The following is a 24,395-nucleotide window of genomic DNA, read 5'->3' on the forward strand; positions in this document are numbered from 1 at the left end:
GAGACGAACAACATATAGTACACTTTTTCATATATACATCATGTGTTTTTTATTTTAATTGACCCAGTTCATAGATAAATGTGACTAAGGAAAAATGAAGGATGGAGAAGATTCCAGTAGCAATGATGAATCGCAAAAAACATCTGTATTTCATAAAGATGATGAAATACCGGAACTTTTACTAGAAGGTAATGTATATAGTTGTTATATTCAATGCTTACAGTGGTAAAAAGACTTACTAAATTAGCAGTACTGTGCGAATCCCATTGCACAGCGGATTCAAGCAGCGTCAAGAGCATGATTAAACATCTGTAAGTTTTGCTTAAGAGTTATCATACATACAATAGCTACAAATTTGAAAAGTCGATTCGAAGATTGCAAACTATCGCAGAAGATTGTAAGGAACGGCAACAACCAGTATTTAAGGGAGCTGTCAGGTATGTACACATATCCTATATCCATGATTCAACAGAGCTGTGGACAAGTATTTAAATCCATATGACTGGGCAAAGACGCATATAATAGATAAATACATCGACAAAGGTCGCACTTTAGACTCTGCACTTGACGCTGTTGACGTAAGCTTTTTTGTTCAAGGATATATATGTTCATAGGAACTACAAAAACAACTGATTGATAGGTTACAATTCAATGAACTGCTAGGACCAGATGCAGAGTTTTGCGAAATAGAACGGCCTGATCCAGAAGAATACAATTCAGATGTACAAGTTGAAGCAACGGTAGCCGACGAGCCTGTGGACGTTAATAAAGCAACTACTTCAGGAACACATAAGAAAAATATACCGAAAGCGAAACGTGATAATGTATCTAATAAAAAAGGTGATAACAATACTCACGATGAAGCAGTCACGGCTAGCAGTACCATAGAAAGCAGGGCAACAGAAAATCAAAGTGGACCTAAGAATGAACAACCTATAAAAGCAGCTACTACAGCAAGCAGCCAGGATGATGAGATAACATTTGATATATCTGAAGTTTTTATTATAGAACATGCGAAAATTACCCTCAATGTTCCCCAACGCAAAGCTGACGGGAATGCCGTAGGAAGTACCGTGCATCGACAAGAAGCATCAAAAACCTCTAAACCAAGTGTTAAAGATGACAAGAGCAAAGCCAGTCCTGTGAGTGAAAAGGCACAACCTAAAAATGATAAAATACAAGATGATAAAGTGAATGTCCCACCAATGGATACTTCAGAGACCACTAAGGTGGATGCACAACCAATGGATACCTCATCTGACACTACAAAGGTAGATGTCCCAATGGATACTTCAGAGACCACTAAGGCGGATGCACAACCAATGGATACTTCAGACACCACTAAGGTAGAAGTTCCAATGGATACATCATCCGACTCTACTAAGGTAGATGTCCCTATGGATACCTCATCTGACACCACTAAGGCGGATGTCCCTATGGATACTTCGTCTGATTCTACAAAGGTGGAAGTCCCAATGGATACCTCATCTGACACTACAAAGGTAGATGTCCCAATGGATACTTCAGACACCACTAAGGTAGAAGTCCATATGGATACCTCATCTGACACCACTAAGATGGATGCACAACCAATGGATACTTCGTCTGACACCACTAAGGTGGAAATCCCTATGGATACTTCAGACACCACTAAGGCGGATGCACAACCAATGGATACTTCAGCTGACTCTACAAAGGCAGATGTCCCAATGGATACTTCAGAGACCACTAAGGTGGAAGTCCCTATGGATACTTCAGACACTACTAAGGTAGAAGTTCCAATGGATACATCATCCGACTCTACTAAGGTGGATGCACAACCAATGGATACTTCAGCTGACTCTACAAAGGCAGATGTCCCTATGGATACTTCAGAGACCACTAAGGCGGATGCACAACCAATGGATACTTCAGACACCACTAAGGTAGATGTTACCATGGATACTTCAGACACCACTAAGGCGGAAGTCCCTATGGATACATCATCCGACTCTACTAAGGTAGATGTCCCTATGGATACTTCAGACACCACTAAGGTAGAAGTTCCAATGGATACTTCAGACACCACTAAGGTAGATGTCCCTATGGATACCTCATCTGACACTACAAAGGTAGATGTCCCAATGGATACTTCAGACACCACTAAGGTAGAAGTCCATATGGATACTTCAGAGACCACTAAGGCGGATGCACAACCAATGGATACTTCAGACACCACTAAGGCGGATGCACAACCAATGGATACTTCAGACACCACTAAGGTAGATGTTACCATGGATACTTCAGACACCACTAAGGCGGAAGTCCCTATGGATACTTCAGCTGACACTACTAAGGTGGAAGTCCCTATGGATACTTCAGACACTACTAAGGTGGAAGTCCCTATGGATACTTCAGACATCACTAAGGTGGAAGTCCCTATGGATACATCATCCGACTCTACTAAGGTGGATGTCCCTATGGATACTTCGTCTGACACCACTAAGGCGGATGTCCCTATGGATACTTCGTCTGATTCTACAAAGGTGGAAGTCCCAATGGATACCTCATCTGACACTACAAAGGTAGATGTCCCAATGGATACTTCAGACACCACTAAGGTAGAAGTCCATATGGATACCTCATCTGACACCACTAAGATGGATGCACAACCAATGGATACTTCGTCTGACACCACTAAGGTGGATGTCCCTATGGATACTTCAGACACCACTAATATGGATGTACAACCAATGGATACTTTATTTGAATTAAATAATGTGGTTTCTTCTAATAATCCAGAATTTAAAGTGGTTGAAACTACACCTCTAAAGTCCGAATCAAATGATGATTCACTACAGATTGAATAGCATGCTTGTCAATACCAGGAAACAAGCGTTGTTGTCGATACCCCTGAAGATCAGAGACCTTCTCAAACGGACTACCGATTGGAATCGCTTAATACAAACGATGTTACTGTTGATGCAGCTAGTGGTACCCCTAACATTGATGTACAGTCTAAACCAGATGCCGGCGATGATAAAATAGAAGATACAAGTGTCAATCTATTAACAAGTAATCTGCAAACTGACGATAGTGCTCCATTGAACTCAACAGATCAAACGAATGAGGTATACAATCCAGAAATTAAAGACGACAATTAAGACAGCTTATCCTCGGTAGATTCACATGTGAGCATATTTGTCAGATTCCAACTCATGTCCATGGTTTATATAAACTAATAAACGCCCATTTACAACTTTAGTCTTGTGACAACGTTGTTTAACGCCCTGGGATCGGAAGCCAAGAGAACGTATTTTCACAGTACCCTCAGCCAGGCGCTCGATATCAACAGCCTCGTAAAAGGAATTACCAGTGGATATAGATATAATCTTCTGGTGATATGGACAACGGATGCAAGGCTCCCCGTTTATTTCCTCAATGTCACCCACGTGCTATAGAAGCTATTGTTCAGCAATATGGACCAACCTGCTCCAAGGGACCGGCAGCATGGAAACAGTTGGCATCCAATGCGAAGAAATTATCGCCATGGTGGAATATAGCAACTGAAATCGCGTGTAAAGACAATATCAGCAGCCTACCGTTGCGACCGGAGACAACCACACGCCTAGAACGACCTAGGAACTATAAACATATATCGCACACATTTAATTAAAACAACCTCAAATGTCGAACCAACGTCGACATAATTTTGTATATACAATTCATCTAAAGATTCCGGCATTAATAAATTCTTTGGAACGACAAGAATTTATTAATGCCATGGCTGCCACAAGACAATGTGCATCCCCCGCTCCAGCACATACTAGACAATATGATCAACATTGCTACTAAAATGTAACATATCACAAGTTTACATGCTATCGATTAGAAATTGTACTAACCGCGAATAAACGGATGCTGCAATGCCTCGTCAGCGCTCAACCGCTTAGCGGGATCAATGGCGAGGCAACGCTCAAGAAGGTCACCAAGCTGACGCATCCTACGAACCATGGCATCCTTCTTAGGAGATGTACCCTTAATCCAAGGCTGGCGCTCAAGTAAAACGTCAGTGATGCTGCGCTTAGCACGCAAGTCACTCACCAGCTTTACCGAATCCTTGTGACTAAAGGAGTCACGCGAAACATAAATGAAATCCAAGTTATCGTCAAAGTGTTGTGATGATAACTGACCAGCACGAATGACACGATTGGGTACCTTACCCTTATACTCCATCATCAACTTCAACATGTGGTTGTTAGTGCGACCTGGAAATAAAATGTCACCAGTTGCCAACTCGAAAATAGTAGCAGCGGCACTCCAAATGTCAATCTTGCAGTCATAACGTAAACCCAAAATGATCTCTGGAGCACGGTAAAAACGACTCACCAAATACGCAGTTATTTCGTTCTCAGAAACGTCACTGGCACTACCCAAGTCGCAAACAGTTATCCGAGTGAAATCGTCATTCACTAATATGTTGTCCGGTTTTAAATCAGCATGCATCACACCATTCCTAGCAAGGTGGCGTAAAGCAATGAATAGCTGACGAGTGTAAGAATGGATATACGGAAGACTGAAGCCACCTTTACCCTTGCCGTGAAGACGTAACGCGTTACGTAAATTGCCCCAAAGCCATGGAAATACCATGCATACATGGCCACGGTAATCAAAACGACCTAACAAACGAACTACATGACGCCGGTCTTCAGGATCACTATTATTGAGGCGTTGTAATATAGATATCTCCTTTTCTGCAGCACGTACCATGATATCATGATTACGAATTACCTTAACAGCCACAGTAGTGTTGGTGTCAATGTCAAGACAACGAGCAACTGAAGCGAAGACACCCTTACCGGCAGATTCAGAAATGACCTTGTACCTATCACCCAACAACTCACCAATAGTGGCCTGATAGTAACCCTCAGCATCATTCCACTCGTCACTAAGACCACGAACGGTAGTCTCGCGGCGTTGGGTCTTCCGACGCTTAGATGAAGGACGCTCCTTCTTAGAACTAGTGTCATCAGCTTCAGCAAAAATGTCAACATCATCATCCGAGTCACTGTACTCATCGGAAGCAGATACAGCACCAGACTCCTGAACTGGAGTAACAACAGTCTCATCTACCTCGGATTTGTGGTCCTCCCGAAGCTTAAGCATCATGTTACGCAACTTAATCTTCTCCCCCAAAATCTCACTCTGTAGTGCATTCACTATAGAAGTAGATTTCGTGGGCACAGGAGCATTAAAGCCCACATCGTCGTCGTCAATGTCAGATGCCGTTAACTCAGATATCTGCCCGTCGTCCAAGTTGTCAGAAGACATGGCAAAAATAGGCAAGGCTAACTTGTCAATCAGAGAAGAACATTTATCTCTGGCAAGCGCTGTCAGCACGTTACCATCTGATTCCTGTTGGTCAAGTGAAGCTGCAGATTCTTGAACATCGTCCAAATTACTCCCAGATAAAGGCTTGTCAGGAAGAACTTCCGTGTTCGATATTGATTCTTCAGAGTTATTAGGTATATGATCAGCAATTTTAGGTGTCGTAAGAACACCATCGTTACCTACCTGGCTCCCGGATGTGACATTGTTAGGAGTAGCGGTATCACCAATCTGGGACGATGAATCAAGCTGTGAAATAAACATCGCAAATGGATTTCGTGAACGCGAGTGTGAAGCCTTAGGCTTCGATTCCGCATCAGGTAACAAAGGGCTACCTACTGTGTCGCGCCTAAACGATTTAAATACGGGACCAGTGTTAGCACTGGAAGCAAATTGATCCGGATCTGGTAATGCACCGGGGCCGGTTTCAGAAGGGGTAGAATCCATGTGTGGAAGGGGTAATGTAGAAGATTGAACTGGGTCCGTGTTTTGATCACCGGGAAGTGTGTTAGGTGACTCAGTCTCACTCGATGCCGATGGTATGCCAGAGTTAACACCAGAAGGATTAATTGACCTAGAAGCTGATGAGTGCTTTTCCAACAATTTCTGACGTTCAAGACGACGCTGCTCCAAGAATTTATCCACATCCATCTCGTCATCGTCCAGAACTAAACCCTCGGTAATCTCGCCCTCTTCGGACGCTAAAAGCATATTAACAATGAAATATAACGTCATACCCTCATCAGAGCCCTCAGTAACAGAGGAGTGCGATTTGATAGTCGACGGTAATTGAAATGATCGCTGTAACCATGTGATAATAGAACATAATTACCTACCCGAGCTCCTACCAAGATGGTACGGTTACTCTGACGGTCCTCAGATGACTCGAAACCACGTGCAGACGAAACGTCGACATGTATCTGATTAGTGTTTTTCACCGATTTTAATATAAAACGAGAACCACTGCGATCAGGGCTACGAGAAACCCGTGAACGCTCTGAATGGATATCGCTGTACCTATCAACCCTCAACGAAGAACGACGGTGATGACTACTGCCAGAACGAGATTTCCGATCATGATGACTACGCGATTCAGCTCTACTACGAGATCGATCTGTAAATAAAATAAGACAAGTCACAGCATGGATTCCACTGTCTACCATAATACTGGGTACCAAAACACACATAAGATAGACAATGAATACATAAAAATACACCAGATGTAATTTTTAAAATTAAACAAGTGCAAACAATAACTGAATCCCAGCGTATGAAGCACATATGGAACAGAAGGACCTACCTGAGACGCTTGAAAGTGATTCCGATGAGGAATCTCGCCTGTGACGACCACGAGAACGCTTATGAGACCGCGAATAGTCGCGATCATGCGATTTACTACGATGCGATCTGTGTCCACCCATTGTTCAGCAGTAGTTGATAGTACCACCAGTAAATAACATAGTCAGTGGTTGAGTGATTACATCTTATGTCACCTCAGGACAAACAATATGCTAAAAGGGATACCGTAAACCAATCAAAGTAAATCATGGCGACTATTTATGCCAAAAATTAATGGAAGCAATTAAAAGACATCCCATTTAAACCAAACCTATGGGGGTATGAAATGCACATTTTGAATCAATAAAGACCTTTACTCAGGATAAAACATAGTATATCTTGAGCATATATCAACACATTGGTTGAAAGTACCAAAACTACATTAATACGACCTAAAATAACCAAATACATACAAAGACACAAATTGTCAATAGCACACTAAAAATATAAAGTGTTACACACCAAAACAAGGTTTTGCGGGGATCTTTACTGTACAACGCATATAGGTAGGGTGTTTGTGTTGCATTTTTGCGGTAATAACAACTATTGTACTGTTTTTAGACGATAGGCTGCATCCCTGTAACTTACATTTACTTTCAAAATATCGTTGTTTTGTGGCATATTACGAGGTACCATAGGTCCTCGATTGATTCCTATCACGAATTACATATACAAACAAGGTCCTTTTAAGCGTAATTTTCGATATTACCAACTAAACAAAATGGCAACTGGCAAGAAGGTAAGTAGGCACATCGTCCTCAGAATCTCGTTGAGAACCTATAAATGAACCAATGTAATGTTTCTTTAGGTTTGCGTAGTTGGATGTGGAAATTGGGGAAGTGCTGTGGCAAAACTTGTCGCAGAAAACACACCAAGATACCCAGAATTCGATGACACTGTAATCATTTACGTATTGGAAGAAGTTTTCGAAGGACGTAACCTTAGTGAAATCATTAACACCGATCATGAAAACAAAAAGTATCTGCCAGGTATCAAACTTCCACACAACATTCTGGCAGTCCCGGATCTGAAACAATGTATCCAGGATTCTGACATCTTCATCATTGTAATTCCACACCAGTTCGTCAACAGCACTGTAGCTAAAATTAAATCATTCAATGTAATGAAACCAGGGTCTTTGGCAATCAATCTTGTTAAAGGAATTGAACTCACTGAAAAGGTTGTCAACTGCTTTACCGATACCATCGAAAAGGAATTGGGTATCCCATGCTTAGCGCTTTCAGGTGCCAATGTGGCCAAGAATGTGGCAATGGAGGAGTTCAGTGAAGCAACCATTGGTTACAAGAACAAAGAACACGCCGTTCTATTCCAGAGACTTTTCGACAGACCTTACTTTAAAATCAACTGTGTACCCGGAGTGTCTGCCGTACAGGTCTTTGGTGCCATCAAAAATGCAGTGGCTATTGCAGCTGGTTTCTGCGATGGTCTAGGTCTTGGGTCTAACACCAAGGCTGCCATCATGAGAATTGGACTCAACGAAATCTACAGATTCGCTTGCAAGTTCTTCAAGGATATCAACACAGACGTGGTATTCGAAAGTGCTGGTGTAGCCGATTTGATTACTACATGTATTGGAGGAAGGAATGTTCGCTGTGCAGCAGAATTTGCCAAACATGGTGGCAAGAAGTCATGGCATGATATTGAAAACGAAATGCTGGGAGGCCAAAAGCTACAGGTTGGTATGCATTACACAATTGGTATCATATAGTTCTACAACATAGCATAATGAGGTGTATTGCATAGGCCTGAGTAATGGTTAAAACCGAATAACGCGTATCTATTCAGTATTACGTAATGTTATCATGTCGACACTGTGCTAATCGTTTGCAGGGAACTTCTACATGTGAGGAAGTTTACAAAGTGCTCGTTGCACACAACATGGAGAATGATTTCCCATTGTTTGTTGTAACTTACAACATTGCCTTCCAGGGAGCTGAACCCGCAGAGCTTATACGCAAGTTTTCGGTAAGCCAATACTACTGTAATCGATAGTGCCATACAGAATGAGACCCTAAACCCTTTCTAAAAATATGAAATTGGTATATGTCCTGGATAATAAGGAATTTAGTAACCTATGGGGGATTGGTGGCTACACATTACAAAGACAAGAAAATACTATAAATACACATTACATTAATGCAATAATGGTTAATTAGTTTATTGTAAATGCTGACATAGTACCGGAAATGCCGTGTAACTATACATGTATTAGCTCTGGTGATGATTTGAACGCAGATTTCAAAAATCGTGAAGATGATTGGGAGACCAGGCATCAACGAATGCAAGAAGCAGAAAAGTATAAATCACTAGGAAATGAAAGTTTTAAACGTGGATTCTTGGAATCAGCAATCGAATATTACTCTAAAGCAATAAAACTTAATCCAGACAAATTTGAATACTATACAAACAGAGCCCTATGCTACAAAAAACAGGGTAAATGGAAAGAAGTAAGCATATTGGAACTATACCATATAAGATACAGGTGGCAAATGACGTAAGAACGGCATTGAACCTGGATGCAGATTCCGTAAAAGCCCACTACTACCTTGGACAGGCATTAATTCAACTAGGTTGGTTACAATAAAATAACAGATACTACCGAAAATGTACAATGGCAAATTGTTGTAGTGTAACGAATACGCATGATGTGATGTACAACCCAATTCTATCGATGCAAAGCATACATATTGACACCATCTATATGGGTCCAATAATAATCTGATCGTTTTCCAGGTGAACCAGAAGAAGGCCTGAAAAAACTCACTAAAGCAAAAACGCTGTCAGAGCACTTCAAAGTGCCATATATAGACGAAATTGAAGATGAAATCTTAAAGGCCAAAAGAAATATATGGTTGATGCAAGATGCCGAATTCACCCAAAATGTTTTCAACTTAAAGGATTATGTAGAGGTACGAAAATATGCTATAACTCCAAAACACTGCAGGGTGCCATCGCACGTGATTTCCACGCCGGGACTATGTCAGATGAAGAACATAGCCAACGCATATCGCAATATCAGTCTGTTTTCGATGCATTAGAAAAAGGACGAGTACGGGAAGTACCTAGTTATCTCTGCTGTAAAATATCCATGGTATGGTAATCTATAGAGCACATATATAAAACACAGTGTATTATGAAAGACCCGGTAGTCTCCCCAAGCGGTATAACATACGAAAGAGAACTATTGGAGCATCATCTGAAGTATAATGGAAATTTCGATCCCGTAACCAGGTATGCACGTCTGTTTATCACTTCACTACTAACAGAGAACCGTGCTCACAGAATGATATATACCCAAACTACTCAATTAAAGAAGCCATTGACCAGTTTCTGAAAGAGTATGTCCATAAATGCATCAGTTTTAATCATGTGTAGGAATCCATGGGCATATGATGAGTAACACGCGCCCATGTGTAAGACCATTACACATAAACCAAACTAACACATAAATATTGTATATAACACACGTAACTTAATAAGTGATGCGGTTAGAGGCAATGCTCTTATCACAGAGCATTTTACATAATGGAATCCACGATGCATATGGAATATCACTCAGACAGCATCGAGCGCCATGTAAGTCTAGTATTACATCCGTTAATCGATGAGAACATACATAACAGTAGTTAATATGCCAGGAAGGTTGCGTTCTACGCACGTATTCAATAACCCTTCTACTTGCATTTCGGTCTCAACTCTAATCATAGGTTCATATTCTTTGTACAGGTCTCAACAGATTCGGTAGTGCATTCCTACATCCCATATTAACGTCTAGACGTATGTTTAGATTTTATGTTTAAAAGTGAATTTGTATAGATACCCAAAGTTTAAACATACTGGAGAAGCAACCTACAGAAGAGATATCAGCATGGATGAGCTTGCAATGTACAAGCGAACAGTTGCGTTTGGTTCACAGTCGCAGATCTCGGACGCATAGAGGCAGTAATAAAAGCAGTTGTGCGGCAGCGAGGGAGAATGACTTCACTCCCGTTCCAAGTGATAAGGATATCTTAAATAGTGATACTGCAGTAGGTACAGAACTCGATATGCTAACAGATGAGCCAACAACATTTGTCGATGCAACCGATACTAACAGTAAGCACGAAACTAAACACCATATATGCCAATAGATGAGTGGTATGAAACCCAACTTGTGGATAGATGTAAATTAATAGCTATCGGAGGACGAGGTGGTAATGGATGTGTTTCATTCAGAAGAGAGAAACACGTGCCGCTAGGAGGAGCAGATGGAGGTAATGGAGGGCCGGGAGGCTCGGTATACCTGATATGCGATGATGAAATTAGCAATCTCAACCATGTCAAAAAATTGTATATCTACAAAGCAGAAAGTGGCAATCACGGACTAGGAGGTAGAAGAAATGGAGCTAAAGGAAAGCATTGCTATATACCAGTGCCACCAGGAACGTATGTGTACAACAAAGAAGGGAAATTGTACGCAATACTTCAGCGCAAAGGTAATCGATCAGATAGCTAATAGATGAATGGTAACAGGAGATACGTTAATGTTGGTACGTGGAGGTCGTGGTGGAAAAGGAAACAGATATTATAAAACAAAGTTGTAAGTAATGATTTTGGCATTATAAACAATATAGCAACCCAACGCCACATGTATGCGAACTTGGTGAGGAAGGCTTCAAAAGAGAGCTGTTATTGAATTATAAAATGCTTGGAAATCTAGCACTTATAGGAAAACCAAATTCAGGTAATAATGCTGATATTATTCTAACCTATTGCAGGTAAAAGCTCGCTACTAAGGTGCTTAAGCAATGCAAGACCTAGAGTATCGAACCAAGCCTTCTCAACTAAATTCCCAATTCTAGGAGTATTCAAAATAAACGATCAAGCAGACGTCGATCCCGATAATGATACCACACAAGACAGCCACAGGACCACCGGAGAAATAAACACGGAAATAAATGATATATGCAGAAATGCTAACAAGTAAGTTTTATTACACTCCAGATATACCATATCCATCAGCGCCTATACGTCAACATATAGCACTGCATTGACGGGTGGAAATTATATAAAAAGTGAACAAGACGAATCTGACAATGAATGTCCGCTAATCAAATCGCATACTCCAAATGCATTTAGTCATACGTCGCTGATTAGTGAGGTAACCGATGGTTATAAAGATACGGATGATGATGTGTTTGATGACAATGTTAACCCCGAACACAATGGAGATAGCCAATATACTCCACCTATACCGTTGAAATCACTGGAGGATCAAGCCGCGTACAACAAGGACAGTAGTAAAAGCTATAGTCATCTATATGGGTTCCGTTGTAGGAATAAATACGCCATCCAGAATGACAGCCCACCAGTGTCCAGTGAAAATGGGTCTTACATTTTAGACGGAGAAACAAAAGGCGGAACGTTAAATAAAGATAAAAGCTTATCAACAGATCTGTGCGTAGACGAATTGTCATCAATAACCGATGAACTATCAAGTGGCTTAGATACTATGTCTGACTGTACCACAGAAAGTGGTGATACACAGGATAATTCATATAGTGAAGATGATTCCGATGCATACCTAGAAGAAGATTCGTTTCATACAGCTGCTGCTATGGAGGAACTATGCGATATAACTCCTGATGTACCTACCTCCCAGGTAAAAAAACAATTGGTTATAGCAGATGTACCCGGGCTCATACAAGGTGCAAGTTCAGGAAAAGGTTTGGGTCATAAATTCCTAAAACATATTGAAAATTCTAACGTCCTTACATATGTAATCGACTCAAGTGTCACTGACCCACTGCAGGACTATATCGATGTGAAGAATGAAATCTTTACATATAACCCTGATCTGTTGAGTCGGTTGGAACTAATCATACTCAACAAAATAGACTTAATTGATCATGCCAAGGTGGAACAACTTGTAAAAGAATTTACAGAAGAAGTTAACCACACGAGGATATATCCAGTATCTGCTAAAACGAGAGCAAACATGTACATGTTGGAGAATTCGTTTAAATGGATATATAGGCTTCCCATGACAAAGAAGGAGATAGATAGAAAACCTATAAGCCTGGCAATAGATGATCCCGATGATTTCAGGAAACTGAATCCACGAAAGTTCAAGGTAGAAAAAATAGCAGAGGGGAAGTTTCGAATTATATCCGATTACTTACAACGTAAAATACCTATGATGAGATTTGATATACGTGAATCATTAGACAGGCTAAGGCGTATACTGAGAATTAACCGTATCCACCTGAAGCTTAAGAAAATGGGAGTGGAACAAGGCGATACCTTGCAAATAGGTGATATGTCTTTCTGTGTAAATGAACTAGCGTGCTGACATTAGTTTTAAACAGATATTGCGTAAACGAATGAGTCATATCAACGGTAAATTACATTATTGTCACGGTATTACAAATTCAAATGTTAAGATTCCACAATAAGAAAAACACTGCAACAAAATCATAAAACGTCTTTTTTACTCCTGAACGATCAACCAATGTAAGTTTTTATCACATAAAACAATCTACGTGATACAATGAAGTAGACAAATAATAGAGCATTAATGATTCATTTTAGATTACATTGGTTGTTATAATTTAGTTAGTGAATATTTTGGCAAAATTTTGGTAGTTTATGCGACCGGAGTTGTTAGGGTCCAATTGCTTCATAGCATCCTCCATCTCCTGAGGTGAACGATTCTTCATCAAGGTCATAACCTCCTTCAATTCAGCAGCACCAATGGAGTCACCCTTCTGACCTTTAATAGCATCAAATAACTTCTGAAGGCCGCCATCAGATGGAAGTTCACTAACAAGCTTCATCCCGTACTTTACAAATTGGTCCTTGTCCATGTTAGGGCAGGCGTTGCATTGCTCTCGCGATAAAGCCAATCCAAGTGACTGGTAGATTTTCGCACATTCAGGACCCTGAATATGACCAAGTTTCTGCGAGTCACAACAGAGGAATGCCTCGGCAAAACGAGATTCCCACTCCATCGTGATGTATGTGATACAACTAATATATAATGTAGTGAATGCCTATAAGGTTATTAATGCGCCAAATAAGCAGTGATTGCATTGGGTCGATGCGTCGAGAACGTCAAACGTACCACGAGAATGCACCATACAAGTGTGTTCCCCGGTCTTACTCGAGCCATGATAGCCAAGACCCACCAGCAACCATTGTTACATGTGGAAGCTGTGAGTAATTGTGGGCATTAATTTCTAATGCCTACATGTGTAAATATACGGCTCACACGGCTCATTTGCAAGCGGCCTACTGACTCTCAATGTGTAACGACATATACCATGATATATTGCTTTATGACTAAACAGCGTCTCTAAATGCCAATTTTGGGTATTATTATGGATATAGTTGTGATGAAATAGCTTATTCAGCCGTGGTATAAATGATATCACGCTGGATGAGGGCGTGTGTCAACCTCCATTATCAGCGGTTGCTCCTCTGCAAATACCTAAATTAATTGTAAATGCTTCTAAATGTGCGCTTACCTCGCTATTATCTGGTAAAGTAACAGTAGTTATGCCTGACGTCTTCAGGCTACTGCCATCGACAGAAGGGTTATTGACGTCAAAAACGCCAACTCCTACATCTGAACATAGTTACACCAAGTATAGACACCTTATATATGATGTTATAGGCAGATGTGCAATGAACGAACCTAAAACTATATCACCCTCGTCCCCAGTACTAGGCTTGGGCTCATGTTTACCGCGGTAAACAAGCATATCACTATCTATAACGCAACTTCTGTCGCCGGATGATATTTTGTCTAAAAGTTCATCATTAGCAACTTGTAGCTGTGGTAAAAACTGTTTGCATTTTTGAAGCGTTTTAGCTATTCCAATCTCAGACAAATCGTAACTAGGCTTCATCTCATATTATCATGATATATGCCCGAGGATCCAGTAGTTTCTATATAACGATGTTTCCGATATGTTCCCGTTAAAATACAAAATATTATATACTAAACTAGGAATCTATTATAGCCGCATTCATGAAAATTGGGTTTCATGTTCCTACTCATCAGTTGCGCATAAGTCAAGTCATTTTGTAGATAGACTGATAAAATACAAACAGGCGATATGCATCTCTATTGGATTAAGCTACTATATGATGTTGGATGCAGAACACATTGAGAAAAAGGAGCTCTACAGTTTCATAGTTCAACGCAGTTTAAGTGGTTCAACTGGGTTTCTTTAATAAACGACGAGCACATGTTGTACAGCCACCACCAGACTTGGCACTCACAACATCACCTGTAAAATTATATAAATATTCAGGACATACTTACGTAAAACACTTATAGACTTGCACGCGGGACATAATAGTTGCATTTCTAAGAGCTCTGACGTGCGGTATTCAGCCTTTACCATAGCGATGTTCAACTCGCTGATATGTTCACTCATAAGACCAAGCTGCTCCTTGTAATTCAATGCCATGGCATCAGCCGAAGACCTTGACTCCTCGTATTGCTCTGCGTAGTCCTTGAGTCCCTGACGAAGCTGACGATTCGAATCCTCAAGGAGTTCTACTGATTTGACCAAATGACGAATATATACAGATAGCCTTTTCACCTTCTTGCTGCCATCCTCACGAAGTAGATGAATCTCATCCATGAGATCGTGGTAAGTGCTTTGAGCAGCAGCATCGACATTATAACCGCCTCGAGAATCGTAAAATCGATATCTGGACAAAAGCCTTTCAAATTCCGATACCAAACGATCATCAGGATGAGGTACACGACGGCTATCCAACAATTGCGATTCCAAAGCTTCACAACGAGCGCGTTCAGCCATTAATTCTTCATTAATCTCACGTAAACGTTCGTTACAAGCAAGTATTTCACGACGTCCCTCACCGGCTGAACGTAAACTTGCGGAAACGGTCTCAAGATGAACACGCTCAGGTGATTGCAATAGCATGGTATTTATCTCCCGAACGTGATTGGATAGCATATTTTGAAATTCATAATCAACAGACGGATCTACAACCCCTGGAGTAGTAGATACAGGTATTGATAAACCGCAAAGCCATTCACGCCGTGACTGCAAATATATACCCAGCATGAGTAAAATAATATCTTCAGTGATCGAAGAAAGCTGGGTCTCCAAGGTAACTATTGAAGAACTGAGGTCTACCATTTCAGCAGAACCGCCGCTCAGAGGTAAAAAGTAACCTGAAGCCAATTTGGGATAACATAATCGGTGTGAGACCACAGATTTAAAAACAGAAATCACCGCAAGTATATCTTTCACTGAAGCTAATATTTGGCGTGATAATGAACGTAACACTCGTGAGGAAGAGTGGTCTTCAGTCATGTCAAGGAGACCCATCCGGGACTTTGGGACAACGGAAACACTAGGTGTGAAATTGCCAACATAGGGTACATCATTATGCCCTAAGACTGGTATTGGCCGGGTATAACTTGTTTCCTCGTTGAAATCATTGTCACTCTCCAGAGGTGTTTCCGGATTATCATAGCGATTGCTGTTGCCAAAGGTTACCTCCGAAGATAGCACAGTGGCCAACCGACATAAATCATTCTCCACTAACTGATCCAAACTTAATAAAGCGTATTCGTAGAATGTAAAGAGCTTTGATACTGCCATGCACATGTCGCCAAGGCAGCGTATGAATATACGAGCACTTCGCATATCCTGACGTGGACGCATAGACATAACCTTGTCATCAGTATATGGGCAGACATACTCCTCTATACATAAATATATGCGCTGGTTGTGCGATAAATTCCTAAATGTTTGCGCCAGGCGTCTGAACAGTGATACATTGCCAATGTTTGCTCCTTCCACTGCCGAAAGCTCTCTTTCCAACTTATTTAAAATAGACTCAGATGTTTTCCTATATGACTCCAGAGACAGCCAAATATGGCCATCAGAATCACTATTGCCAAGACATGAAGGAAGTGAACCATCGTCGTGTGCCGACACGGTATCCACATCGGCCATAGTGCCATCAGCAGCAGCATCCACATGGGCTTTGGTATCCCAGGTTTTTCCATTGCAGTCCCCTGAAGCGTTGTCAATGCAATTCGATACTGGTGTCATTGAAGAAGTCTCATCATCTGGTTGATTGCTAGAAGTGGAAAGCATAGTTGGTGAACGTTGAAGCACGCTTTCTGTGACAATTTGTGGACACTTGATAAAACGCATAGTAGCGCTCCAGGCCTTTAACATTGCTAATAACGCCTCGTGTAGGGTGCTGCGAATATCAGATACTGAATGACGTAGCAAACTCCAGTCGTGCATATAACGGTGATTATATATATTCAGCGTATTGATTAACGGAATACGAGAAAGGTCAAAAAGCAACTTGGTACGTAGATTCTGCTCAAATGCGATTGTATGACGTACATGTTTGCGACGTTCGGATGCAAGAGTCTCTTCCAACTTCTCGACCTGCTTGTCGCGGGCAGCTAGACTGGAATTAAGATTGGCAATCTCTGAAGATGCTCTTGTAGCACGATATTCAGACGATATTAAATTGCCCTGTAGATCTTTTAAAATACCTTCCAAAGCTAATATTCGCTCCTTCAACTCCGTAACTGTTGAATTATACTCAAAGGCCTGCTTGTCGTGGTCATTGCGCAGCGCCTGGTTTCGCTTCAACAGTTCCTCTGCAACACTGTGTTTACAAGATAGAGTCTTAATACCTTTCTCATGTGCAGCTGCCTCCAATTGGTTTTTAAGCGATACCACCTCATTGTACAGCAAGGAGGTATCGCCATCGGTATCATTAGACACCGATTGTGCCCCCTTTTTTATCAGAGTTAACGCATTTTCCCATGTCGAAGATGATGGTTTTGCAGGTTTGCGTGACTTAATGACGCTCACATCAGCGATGAGTTCATCGTAAGCAGTCTTAAGCTGTTGGTGTTGTTCCTCAAGCTCTGAGCAGATATGCCGTTTAGCTTCTAGTTCCGCCTTAGTTCGTTCAAACTCATCGTGAAACTGTTTGACAGCATGCTTCAGAGTAGCTGCACAATATATTAATAATGTGAATAAAATGACATATACATACTAAATATGTAAAAAAGCATCTCATATGAAGTAATACTGGTCTCCATAGCATTAATAACAATGCATATCACGCCTAAAGAGTTGAACCATGTAAAATGAAAGAGATTTCTATCTACAGCTTGTACAGGTTAAACAACGCAGCAAAGGTACAGCATATATAATACACATATATATTATACCGCCATCCGGTGATACACATCAATGCAATAACACGTATAACATCACACATATGTAGTAAATGCCTCCAAATACATACCGTAACGTCGCTTCAGGTCCTTGTACTTCTCATCTGTAGACATGGCGTCGCATTAACCCAAACCAAGTCACAATATGCTAAGATGTGACTCAGAAATGATAATTGCGAGGTAATAATTGATATGTGTAAATAACAGAGAACACATTGCTAGGAAAAGTTATCAGCCGTCAGAAAAATATATTAAAAAGACACAGGCCTCGAAAATAATCAAGAAAAACCTGTCTTAACAAATGAAATTGTAAATACCCACGTGTGTAAGTTTACAATGACTAAAAGTAGACAATGTGATCATGTGCTGTGACTCTGCACTTGTCTAGGGGTAAATGTTGGCAAACGTGTAAATTTTAATATCTGTTAAACCAAATGTATCCCGTCATCGATATTATTAACCATAAATTTGTTTAGGAAGCATTATACAGAGAGACCGCGCTCACGCGTCACATGATGTAAGAATTATATTGTATCAACATAGAACTATAGTCATGGCAACAGGAGATGTATATAATTGTGATGTTTATATTACTAATAGTGTAAATACAAGTTATTATTCGAGAAACTGGCGGTATACAATCGTGCAACGTCGGAAGGAAATAATGCCCTGTAACCGTTATTATACTACATAAAGCATATATAAATTGTCTATCATGGAATATTCAAACTATATGGCTGATATGCGTCCTTATTGCAACAAACTATCACCTGAGCTATTGAGGCAGCCCGAGCCCTAAGCCAGTGATAGCCCCATCACCGGCAGCGTCCACCCACTCCGGGCTTAATTGCGCTACTACATAACATATAGAACGTCAAAATTCCGCCGCTGGATTAGTTCTGTTGGTCTTGGAATTACAGTAGGTAAGTGGTCTGTTTATATTGGCCAACGTGATGTACCCATCACTACAACCACACCTTAGCGGTTGAAACACGATGACCCGCTGCTTTCGAATACTTTTCCTTATGTTTTGTGGCCGATTTTGTATTGTATGTATTGTTTTATTCGCTGGAATTTTGTGGAATTGGCCTTGTTTGTAATTCGATGGGGGGTTTGAGCCTTCTGGCTTTAATCTAGTCGTCTATCAATCAATGAAGGCATTTTTTAGGTGCAGCTTCTGTTGATATGATACATTTATATGATATTTGTGGAACTGCATTGTTGATTTCTTCGGGTGTGTGTTTTTTCTGTCACTTTTTGTGTCGTGGTTCATGGTTTCATAGGCAGGATGGCTCGCATGAGCAAGCAAGAAAAGAAGAAGGCGTACTTCGAACGCCTTACTCATCTCGTCAAGACCTACCCTCAGATTCTCATTGTCAGTGTTGACTATGTGGGATCCAGGCAGATGGCTCATGTTCGCCACTCCCTTAGGGGTAAGGCCGAGATTCTGATTGGTAAGAACACTATGATTCGCATGGTGCTCAACACCAGCTTCCCTAACTCAGAGGCTATTAGCAAGCTTCTCTCTTGTGTCAAGCTCAACGTTGGTTTCGTTTTCTGCATGGGTGACCCTCTGGAGGTTAGGAGGATCATTCTTGACAACAAAGTTCCTGCTCCAGCCAAACAGGGTGTTATCGCTCCCTGCGATGTTTTCATTTCTGCTGGTGCCACTGGTATGGACCCATCTCAGACATCCTTCTTCCAGGCTCTTGGTATTTCCACTAAGATTGTGAAGGGTCAGATTGAAATTCAGAACGATGTCCACCTCATCAAGGTTAACGACAGGGTTACTGCTTCCAGTGCCACTCTGTTACAGAAGCTTAACATGAAGCCGTTTGCATACGGTCTTAAGATTGAGAAGTTCTATGACTCTGGTCACCTCGTTGAGGCATCTGCTTTAGACATCACTGAGGATGACAGTCTTGACTCAGTCAAGACCGCCGTTACCAACGTCAACGCTTTCGCTCTGGCTATCGGATTCCCAACAAGCTTGTCTATTACCCACTCACTCATCGGAGCATTCAAGAACTGTGTTGCTCTTGCCCTCGAGAACGACTACTGCTTCAAGGAGATGCAGGGTATTAAGGACAGATTGGACAACCCCGAGTTGTTTGCCGCCGCTGCTCCCACAGCTGGAGCTGTTGAGGCTGTTCAGGAAGCTGCTCCTGAGGCAGCTGAAGAGCCAGAGGAGGAAGAGGATGACATGGGATTCTCCCTCTTTGACTAAGCCTGCGATACGCTACAGTATTGCGCTACAAAATACTACTCCGATGTGTTACGTCTAGTGTGTTATTTATGATGTAAAGTCGCGCTCCGCGACTGGCTCATGGAGTAGGTGACGAATTATGTCGCTTGAGTGCTGTGATGAAACCATAATCTAAACCATTCGCAGTTTCATCCAAGGAATTGCCTATGAGGAGACTGATATTCTGAGCATTCTTCAAACAACGTAAATAAAATTAGAAAAGTTCACTTATATATAGTATTGGCCTGATGGGGCGAGCATAGCCATTGCCGTTAAATATCGCCATTTACGTTACTAATTATTATACATTCTTATATATATTACTGAGTCGTTATCGTATTAATTGAAGGTATGTTCTTATAGGTGTGTTACGTGACTGAATCTTCACAGGCTTACAAGATGCCGCGCGCCCTCAAGGATCTCAGGGACTACCTCGCCGTTTTGAAACGCCCCGATGCCACTGCCGTGACTGTTTACAAGAAATCTGGCAAGGGAGGTGTCGTTCTTACTAAATTCAAGGTGCGCTGCTCTCGTTTCCTCTACACCCTTACTGTGCCCAACCATGCCAAGGCCAGTAAGATAGAGGCTTCCATTCCCAGCCACCTCAAGAAGACTGTCATCGCATCTAAGAAGAAGTGAACAGCTTCTAATGTGATAACGGGAATTACATTGGTGTTTTTCATGTGATGTTGCTATGATGACGTGGTAAAACATTTTTGTTTTATCACGACATTACATACTATATGTAAACATTTGGTACCATGGAGTATTAGTATCGCGGTAGTTTATATGTGTTTTGCTACGTTTTATAGACTCTACATTCGGTCTATATTTTACATCATTACCAAGGCGGCAATCAAACATTTTTGAATGTTACATTTAAAGAAACATATCTAAAACCGATCCTTCATTTGACGTAACTTGCGCATGGCTCCTACCTCAGTGGTTTCACCAACTTTGTCCATCAATGTAGCAGTACGCATGAATGGGTTGTATTCCAGTTCCTACAGAGTATATTAGTAATGCTAGACACCACCGTAACCTACCTCTCCGAGCGTCGATGGCACTGTGGGAAGGTTCTGCTGCCTAGCACTTTCAGCCCATTCCATTTTGCGCTTCACAGCTGGGGAATCATCTACAGTGCTTGCGAATTTTAAGTTTTTGACCGTATATTCATGTCCACAGTATATGAGGCTGTCTTTACGGTACTGCCTAACAGTGTTCATGATATTTAACATCATATCGGCAGTACCCTCGAAGAAACGGCCACAACCACCGATGAATATTGTGTCACCAGTAAACATCAGAGGTTGCATGGTAGGATCAGATGGATTAGTTACATAGTACAACATATGACCAAGGGTGTGGCATGGAACACGAACTCCTTTAATCTCCAAACCGCCTAGGCGTACTACATCACCGTCCATAATACCGTTTGTCATTCCTGCCATGTCTTCATTATTGGAACCATATACAGGTATTCCCGGTATTATACGTGCCATTTCTAGGTTTCCGCCACTATGATCATGGTGTTTGTGCGTACAAAACACAGCTTTTAAAGTTAATTTACGTTCATCTATTACCGATAGTATCTTTCTTGGCTCAGCTGGGTCAACACAAAAGGCATGCTTTCCATCAGGATCAACTACAATGTAGCCATAGTTGTCCTGGAAGAGAGGTACGGTGATGACCTCAGCACATGGCTTCTGTAACCTTTTAATACCCAGTATATAGAAATGATGCAATTACAATCTACACATCAGCACAGCCTACCTTAATGATGTCCTGGTACATAGTGATTTTAGAAATGGAAGAATAGAATCTACGTGGAGAAGCAGGAGCTATCAACGATGATGCATTCACGAATCCACTTGATATAATTAAACTATGCGGTAGACGCAACAAAGGTGTGCGTTCAAGGAAGCAGTATGCAAGTAAAGTACCAAATATACGTGGTCGCATCGCAGAATCAAGAAATGCATCAACCGGTCTCTTGTTTTATAAATGCATTTATATGTGCAACATAAGATTTAGTAAACGTGGTTAAATATGGAATTTTATCATTATAATCGCCCCCAACATAGATCCAGTGATAACAGCACTGCAAAACCCAAACCAAACGAGATAGTGCCAAAACGTTCGAGAGGATATACCAAAAGTTACATTGGTAATGTTATACGCTCTGAGGAAGCTACATCGCGTACCTATGGATTATAACAGCGTCTATGAATGGATATATAGGTAGACAGTAGCGCGGCCATGGCAACCACCAACGGCGTACACAATATCTAGACGTCGTAATACATCATTCTAATGTATTATCGAGAAAAAAGTATAACTAAAACGAATCTTTTTACCGTTTTTATCCCCCACACACATTTACACCCATGAAAACAACGTCAGAGTGATTTCGTGTGTAAGCACTTATATTAAACACATCAAAGAACTAACTACGAATACAAAAAGGTGTGCGATATATATCAGTTTGACGAGCTTTTGAGCTCAACTTATGGTGGCATTGAGTTTGTGAGAAGATAGAATCAGTAGACATCATGGTGGACGTTGGAATCAATATTGCGAACAACCTGAAGGCTAGGAACTTCATGGGTACTCTAAGCATCAGAAATGTAAGTTGCAACTAGATGTGTACCAAATAAGCATGGTTTTTTCGCATGTATTACAGTGTGTGTCGCGCTGTGAATGTGCCATGACAAATGGCATTAGATTATCATGTATATATCAATGCGTCTTTATTTATTAACGTGTATGTGACTTACTTACGAGCGATTGGTGTAATGTGTTCTGTATAATCAGGGTCTGTGACTGTGATGTCGTTTTGCTGGCTGGTTCATTGTACGATAACTGGTTACTCAGACCGCAGATTGGGTCAGTTGTCTTTATACAGTATCTATACATTGTCCTTTTGCGTATATGTGTGAGAATATGTGTTAATAATGTCTCAGGGGTTATTCTACATCGCCATTCAACAGTTCCTGCTCGGGATTTCACTGTACAGTGTAATTCACTACCTACATCCTAGTTTGACTCAACTAGCATGGTTACTGTTTGGAACGAATGCCATATCGGCGGTACTTGGGTTTATGGGCGCATTGAAGAGGAACATTGTAATGGAATGCGTATACCTCGTATTTTACGCAATTTCATTGTTTCTCATATTCTTGACTGTCTTGGACATGGCTGAGTTAGTACATCTGTTGCCAAGGGGGCCGCAGCTAAAGGATGTATCCGATTTTGCTTCCATCCGTTCAGCAGCGTTACCAAGTACAGCTTTGATGAGATCTAATGCGTTCCTTAGGCAGCGTGAATTGCCATATGCATTTGATCAAAATGACAGCCTGGAACTAGGAGACAGCTTTCCTGCATTGGTCAGTGATGACAACAAAACATTGGAGGATTCCATCAGCACAGCATCAACAGATGCGGAGGACAATATTCCAAGCAAGAACCTAAGGATGCCTCAAACTGAAGAAATGCCAATAAACCAGCATGTTGGAAATGATTTGAACATGCCAGGGAATGGTGCAATGCCCATATCTGGAAATATCGATGCTGTTACTGGGAATCTGGAACCCGCCTCCAAAGCAATTCAACAGACAACCCCAAACGTAAACGAATCTATGAAGATTCCCAATGAAATGCCGATGCCATATGGTAATTCTAAGGAAGCCAAAAGTGCAGAATTACCCATAGCCATCCCTGAGCAAACAGTAGCCAAGAACACTTATGATGCCAAAACTGAAACTTTCTACGACCGCCTCCCGCTGGTACCACATATCGGAGAAACTGAAGGCGAGGCTGAGGAAGTGTCGAAAGATGAATTGCCTCCAGAGACCCACGATCTCACTCCAGAAGGAGTCTCAGAGGTAGTGGCCATCTACAAGATACAGAAGAGGCCGCTTAAGATGGCGGCAGCAGGGCTGCTAACAATCGCGCTATTGTTTAACATTTACTGCTACTGGGTAGCAGTGACCTTTGTGCTGAACAAGTGCACATGTCTGGATGAATTAGTGTCACACCCTGAGCAGTTCACTCCACTCATCGACTGAAAATTCTATATCGCAAATAACTTGACATTCGTAATGTCGGATGACTTATTATACCCAGGGTTAATATAGGCATATAATAAAACGTATGCACATGTATTGGTATATATCAATGTCTAAA

The 24,395-nt window shown here is 41.3% G+C and overlaps 13 protein-coding genes across 13 annotated transcripts; 7 read left to right on the top strand and 6 right to left on the bottom strand.

Moving 5' to 3' along the window:
* Positions 1-24: 24 nt before the first annotated feature.
* Positions 25-3,609, top strand: BBOV_IV004450 (uncharacterized protein). Its single transcript, XM_001610324.2, has 5 exons — positions 25-188; positions 224-311; positions 348-437; positions 473-578; positions 615-3,609. Exons 1-5 carry the CDS (start codon positions 95-97, stop codon positions 2,847-2,849), a joined length of 2,613 nt encoding a protein of 870 aa, XP_001610374.1. The 5' UTR covers positions 25-94; the 3' UTR covers positions 2,850-3,609.
* BBOV_IV004460 (Rieske-like [2Fe-2S] domain family protein) lies at positions 2,955-3,763 on the bottom strand. Its single transcript, XM_051767718.1, has 4 exons — positions 3,662-3,763; positions 3,582-3,624; positions 3,469-3,545; positions 2,955-3,434 (listed from the first exon to the last, which is right to left on the bottom strand). The coding sequence occupies exons 1-4, from the start codon at positions 3,722-3,724 to the stop codon at positions 3,165-3,167; spliced, it is 453 nt and encodes a 150-aa protein (XP_051623238.1). The 5' UTR covers positions 3,725-3,763; the 3' UTR covers positions 2,955-3,164.
* An 81-nt stretch (positions 3,764-3,844) lies between these two features.
* On the bottom strand, positions 3,845-6,958 carry BBOV_IV004470 (Protein kinase domain family protein). Its single transcript, XM_051767852.1, has 4 exons — positions 6,668-6,958; positions 6,204-6,481; positions 6,105-6,168; positions 3,845-6,068 (listed from the first exon to the last, which is right to left on the bottom strand). The coding sequence occupies exons 1-4, from the start codon at positions 6,786-6,788 to the stop codon at positions 3,880-3,882; spliced, it is 2,652 nt and encodes an 883-aa protein (XP_051623239.1). The 5' UTR covers positions 6,789-6,958; the 3' UTR covers positions 3,845-3,879.
* Positions 6,959-7,021: 63 nt separating this feature from the next.
* BBOV_IV004480 (putative glycerol-3-phosphate dehydrogenase) lies at positions 7,022-8,855 on the top strand. The gene is made up of 5 exons (XM_001610327.2): positions 7,022-7,211; positions 7,386-7,444; positions 7,514-8,401; positions 8,557-8,691; positions 8,729-8,855. Exons 2-5 carry the CDS (start codon positions 7,427-7,429, stop codon positions 8,750-8,752), a joined length of 1,065 nt encoding a protein of 354 aa, XP_001610377.1. The 5' UTR covers positions 7,022-7,211; positions 7,386-7,426; the 3' UTR covers positions 8,753-8,855.
* Positions 8,856-8,902: 47 nt separating this feature from the next.
* BBOV_IV004490 (tetratricopeptide repeat (TPR)-/ U-box domain-containing protein) lies at positions 8,903-10,179 on the top strand. Its single transcript, XM_001610328.2, has 7 exons — positions 8,903-9,173; positions 9,209-9,296; positions 9,460-9,635; positions 9,671-9,817; positions 9,854-9,957; positions 9,993-10,064; positions 10,102-10,179. The coding sequence occupies exons 1-7, from the start codon at positions 8,913-8,915 to the stop codon at positions 10,124-10,126; spliced, it is 873 nt and encodes a 290-aa protein (XP_001610378.1). The 5' UTR covers positions 8,903-8,912; the 3' UTR covers positions 10,127-10,179.
* A 40-nt stretch (positions 10,180-10,219) lies between these two features.
* On the top strand, positions 10,220-13,092 carry BBOV_IV004500 (GTP1/OBG containing protein). The gene is made up of 8 exons (XM_051767106.1): positions 10,220-10,302; positions 10,453-10,503; positions 10,543-10,821; positions 10,857-11,201; positions 11,239-11,305; positions 11,340-11,449; positions 11,484-11,688; positions 11,728-13,092. The coding sequence occupies exons 1-8, from the start codon at positions 10,224-10,226 to the stop codon at positions 13,055-13,057; spliced, it is 2,466 nt and encodes an 821-aa protein (XP_051623240.1). The 5' UTR covers positions 10,220-10,223; the 3' UTR covers positions 13,058-13,092.
* Positions 13,093-13,281: 189 nt separating this feature from the next.
* On the bottom strand, positions 13,282-13,771 carry BBOV_IV004520 (uncharacterized protein). The gene has a single exon (XM_001610331.1). The coding sequence runs from the start codon at positions 13,713-13,715 to the stop codon at positions 13,317-13,319; it is 399 nt and encodes a 132-aa protein (XP_001610381.1). The 5' UTR covers positions 13,716-13,771; the 3' UTR covers positions 13,282-13,316.
* Positions 13,772-14,103: 332 nt separating this feature from the next.
* Positions 14,104-14,681, bottom strand: BBOV_IV004525 (uncharacterized protein). Its single transcript, XM_051767767.1, has 3 exons — positions 14,402-14,681; positions 14,232-14,332; positions 14,104-14,194 (listed from the first exon to the last, which is right to left on the bottom strand). Exons 1-3 carry the CDS (start codon positions 14,613-14,615, stop codon positions 14,135-14,137), a joined length of 375 nt encoding a protein of 124 aa, XP_051623653.1. The 5' UTR covers positions 14,616-14,681; the 3' UTR covers positions 14,104-14,134.
* A 230-nt stretch (positions 14,682-14,911) lies between these two features.
* On the bottom strand, positions 14,912-18,149 carry BBOV_IV004530 (uncharacterized protein). Its single transcript, XM_051767288.1, has 4 exons — positions 18,037-18,149; positions 17,414-17,737; positions 15,035-17,377; positions 14,912-14,999 (listed from the first exon to the last, which is right to left on the bottom strand). Exons 1-4 carry the CDS (start codon positions 18,077-18,079, stop codon positions 14,926-14,928), a joined length of 2,784 nt encoding a protein of 927 aa, XP_051623241.1. The 5' UTR covers positions 18,080-18,149; the 3' UTR covers positions 14,912-14,925.
* A 675-nt stretch (positions 18,150-18,824) lies between these two features.
* Positions 18,825-20,428, top strand: BBOV_IV004540 (putative phosphoriboprotein P0). Its single transcript, XM_001610333.2, has 2 exons — positions 18,825-18,888; positions 19,249-20,428. The coding sequence occupies exon 2, from the start codon at positions 19,254-19,256 to the stop codon at positions 20,190-20,192; it is 939 nt and encodes a 312-aa protein (XP_001610383.1). The 5' UTR covers positions 18,825-18,888; positions 19,249-19,253; the 3' UTR covers positions 20,193-20,428.
* An 89-nt stretch (positions 20,429-20,517) lies between these two features.
* On the top strand, positions 20,518-20,876 carry BBOV_IV004550 (Ribosomal L38e family protein). Its single transcript, XM_001610334.2, has 2 exons — positions 20,518-20,559; positions 20,601-20,876. The coding sequence occupies exon 2, from the start codon at positions 20,610-20,612 to the stop codon at positions 20,847-20,849; it is 240 nt and encodes a 79-aa protein (XP_001610384.1). The 5' UTR covers positions 20,518-20,559; positions 20,601-20,609; the 3' UTR covers positions 20,850-20,876.
* Positions 20,877-20,999: 123 nt separating this feature from the next.
* BBOV_IV004560 (putative hydroxyacylglutathione hydrolase) lies at positions 21,000-22,245 on the bottom strand. The gene is made up of 3 exons (XM_001610335.2): positions 21,984-22,245; positions 21,257-21,916; positions 21,000-21,214 (listed from the first exon to the last, which is right to left on the bottom strand). Exons 1-3 carry the CDS (start codon positions 22,170-22,172, stop codon positions 21,104-21,106), a joined length of 960 nt encoding a protein of 319 aa, XP_001610385.1. The 5' UTR covers positions 22,173-22,245; the 3' UTR covers positions 21,000-21,103.
* Positions 22,246-22,711: 466 nt separating this feature from the next.
* On the top strand, positions 22,712-24,324 carry BBOV_IV004570 (uncharacterized protein). Its single transcript, XM_001610336.2, has 2 exons — positions 22,712-22,837; positions 23,174-24,324. Exons 1-2 carry the CDS (start codon positions 22,763-22,765, stop codon positions 24,275-24,277), a joined length of 1,179 nt encoding a protein of 392 aa, XP_001610386.2. The 5' UTR covers positions 22,712-22,762; the 3' UTR covers positions 24,278-24,324.
* Positions 24,325-24,395: the final 71 nt, after the last annotated feature.

This window comes from Babesia bovis (assembly GCF_000165395.2).
Source record: "Babesia bovis T2Bo chromosome 4 map unlocalized Chr4_1, whole genome shotgun sequence".
NCBI lineage: Eukaryota > Apicomplexa > Aconoidasida > Piroplasmida > Babesiidae > Babesia > Babesia bovis.

What these genes read in the sequence shown, in the direction of transcription:
- BBOV_IV004540 (XM_001610333.2), top strand. Translation starts at nt 19,254, where the DNA reads ATGGCTCGCATGAGCAAGCAAGAAAAGAAGAAGGCGTACTTCGAACGC.
- BBOV_IV004480 (XM_001610327.2), top strand. An exon ending in TGGGAGGCCAAAAGCTACAG is followed by an intron (nt 8,402 to 8,556) that starts GTTGGTATGCAT and finishes AATCGTTTGCAG; the next exon opens with GGAACTTCTACATGTGAGGA. An exon ending in AGCTTATACGCAAGTTTTCG is followed by an intron (nt 8,692 to 8,728) that starts GTAAGCCAATAC and finishes AGTGCCATACAG; the next exon opens with AATGAGACCCTAAACCCTTT.
- BBOV_IV004560 (XM_001610335.2), bottom strand. Translation starts at nt 22,172, where the DNA reads ATGCGACCACGTATATTTGGTACTTTACTTGCATACTGCTTCCTTGAA. An exon ending in TGTACCAGGACATCATTAAG is followed by an intron (nt 21,917 to 21,983) that starts GTAGGCTGTGCT and finishes AAAAGGTTACAG; the next exon opens with AAGCCATGTGCTGAGGTCAT. An exon ending in TGCCATCGACGCTCGGAGAG is followed by an intron (nt 21,215 to 21,256) that starts GTAGGTTACGGT and finishes TATACTCTGTAG; the next exon opens with GAACTGGAATACAACCCATT.
- BBOV_IV004525 (XM_051767767.1), bottom strand. Translation starts at nt 14,615, where the DNA reads ATGAAGCCTAGTTACGATTTGTCTGAGATTGGAATAGCTAAAACGCTT. An exon ending in CGAGGGTGATATAGTTTTAG is followed by an intron (nt 14,333 to 14,401) that starts GTTCGTTCATTG and finishes AACTATGTTCAG; the next exon opens with ATGTAGGAGTTGGCGTTTTT. An exon ending in CTTTACCAGATAATAGCGAG is followed by an intron (nt 14,195 to 14,231) that starts GTAAGCGCACAT and finishes CAATTAATTTAG; the next exon opens with GTATTTGCAGAGGAGCAACC.
- BBOV_IV004450 (XM_001610324.2), top strand. Translation starts at nt 95, where the DNA reads ATGAAGGATGGAGAAGATTCCAGTAGCAATGATGAATCGCAAAAAACA. An exon ending in GTATTTAAGGGAGCTGTCAG is followed by an intron (nt 438 to 472) that starts GTATGTACACAT and finishes ATGATTCAACAG; the next exon opens with AGCTGTGGACAAGTATTTAA. An exon ending in CTGCACTTGACGCTGTTGAC is followed by an intron (nt 579 to 614) that starts GTAAGCTTTTTT and finishes ATATGTTCATAG; the next exon opens with GAACTACAAAAACAACTGAT.
- BBOV_IV004490 (XM_001610328.2), top strand. Translation starts at nt 8,913, where the DNA reads ATGCCGTGTAACTATACATGTATTAGCTCTGGTGATGATTTGAACGCA. An exon ending in ACAGGCATTAATTCAACTAG is followed by an intron (nt 9,297 to 9,459) that starts GTTGGTTACAAT and finishes ATCGTTTTCCAG; the next exon opens with GTGAACCAGAAGAAGGCCTG. An exon ending in ACTTAAAGGATTATGTAGAG is followed by an intron (nt 9,636 to 9,670) that starts GTACGAAAATAT and finishes AAAACACTGCAG; the next exon opens with GGTGCCATCGCACGTGATTT.
- BBOV_IV004470 (XM_051767852.1), bottom strand. Translation starts at nt 6,788, where the DNA reads ATGGGTGGACACAGATCGCATCGTAGTAAATCGCATGATCGCGACTAT. An exon ending in CCATCTTGGTAGGAGCTCGG is followed by an intron (nt 6,169 to 6,203) that starts GTAGGTAATTAT and finishes ACATGGTTACAG; the next exon opens with CGATCATTTCAATTACCGTC. An exon ending in TACTGAGGGCTCTGATGAGG is followed by an intron (nt 6,069 to 6,104) that starts GTATGACGTTAT and finishes ATATGCTTTTAG; the next exon opens with CGTCCGAAGAGGGCGAGATT.
- BBOV_IV004520 (XM_001610331.1), bottom strand. Translation starts at nt 13,715, where the DNA reads ATGGAGTGGGAATCTCGTTTTGCCGAGGCATTCCTCTGTTGTGACTCG.
- BBOV_IV004460 (XM_051767718.1), bottom strand. Translation starts at nt 3,724, where the DNA reads ATGCCGGAATCTTTAGATGAATTGTATATACAAAATTATGTCGACGTT. An exon ending in ACGTTGGTTCGACATTTGAG is followed by an intron (nt 3,625 to 3,661) that starts GTTGTTTTAATT and finishes ATATGTTTATAG; the next exon opens with TTCCTAGGTCGTTCTAGGCG. An exon ending in CTGCCGGTCCCTTGGAGCAG is followed by an intron (nt 3,435 to 3,468) that starts GTTGGTCCATAT and finishes TAGCTTCTATAG; the next exon opens with CACGTGGGTGACATTGAGGA.
- BBOV_IV004550 (XM_001610334.2), top strand. Translation starts at nt 20,610, where the DNA reads ATGCCGCGCGCCCTCAAGGATCTCAGGGACTACCTCGCCGTTTTGAAA.
- BBOV_IV004570 (XM_001610336.2), top strand. Translation starts at nt 22,763, where the DNA reads ATGGTGGACGTTGGAATCAATATTGCGAACAACCTGAAGGCTAGGAAC. An exon ending in GTACTCTAAGCATCAGAAAT is followed by an intron (nt 22,838 to 23,173) that starts GTAAGTTGCAAC and finishes ATAATGTCTCAG; the next exon opens with GGGTTATTCTACATCGCCAT.
- BBOV_IV004530 (XM_051767288.1), bottom strand. Translation starts at nt 18,079, where the DNA reads ATGTCTACAGATGAGAAGTACAAGGACCTGAAGCGACGTTACG. An exon ending in GGCAGCTGCACATGAGAAAG is followed by an intron (nt 17,378 to 17,413) that starts GTATTAAGACTC and finishes ACAGTGTTGCAG; the next exon opens with AGGAACTGTTGAAGCGAAAC. An exon ending in CAAGTCTATAAGTGTTTTAC is followed by an intron (nt 15,000 to 15,034) that starts GTAAGTATGTCC and finishes ATAATTTTACAG; the next exon opens with GTGATGTTGTGAGTGCCAAG.
- BBOV_IV004500 (XM_051767106.1), top strand. Translation starts at nt 10,224, where the DNA reads ATGCTCTTATCACAGAGCATTTTACATAATGGAATCCACGATGCATAT. An exon ending in CAGACAGCATCGAGCGCCAT is followed by an intron (nt 10,303 to 10,452) that starts GTAAGTCTAGTA and finishes TTCTTTGTACAG; the next exon opens with GTCTCAACAGATTCGGTAGT. An exon ending in CGATGCAACCGATACTAACA is followed by an intron (nt 10,822 to 10,856) that starts GTAAGCACGAAA and finishes ATATGCCAATAG; the next exon opens with ATGAGTGGTATGAAACCCAA.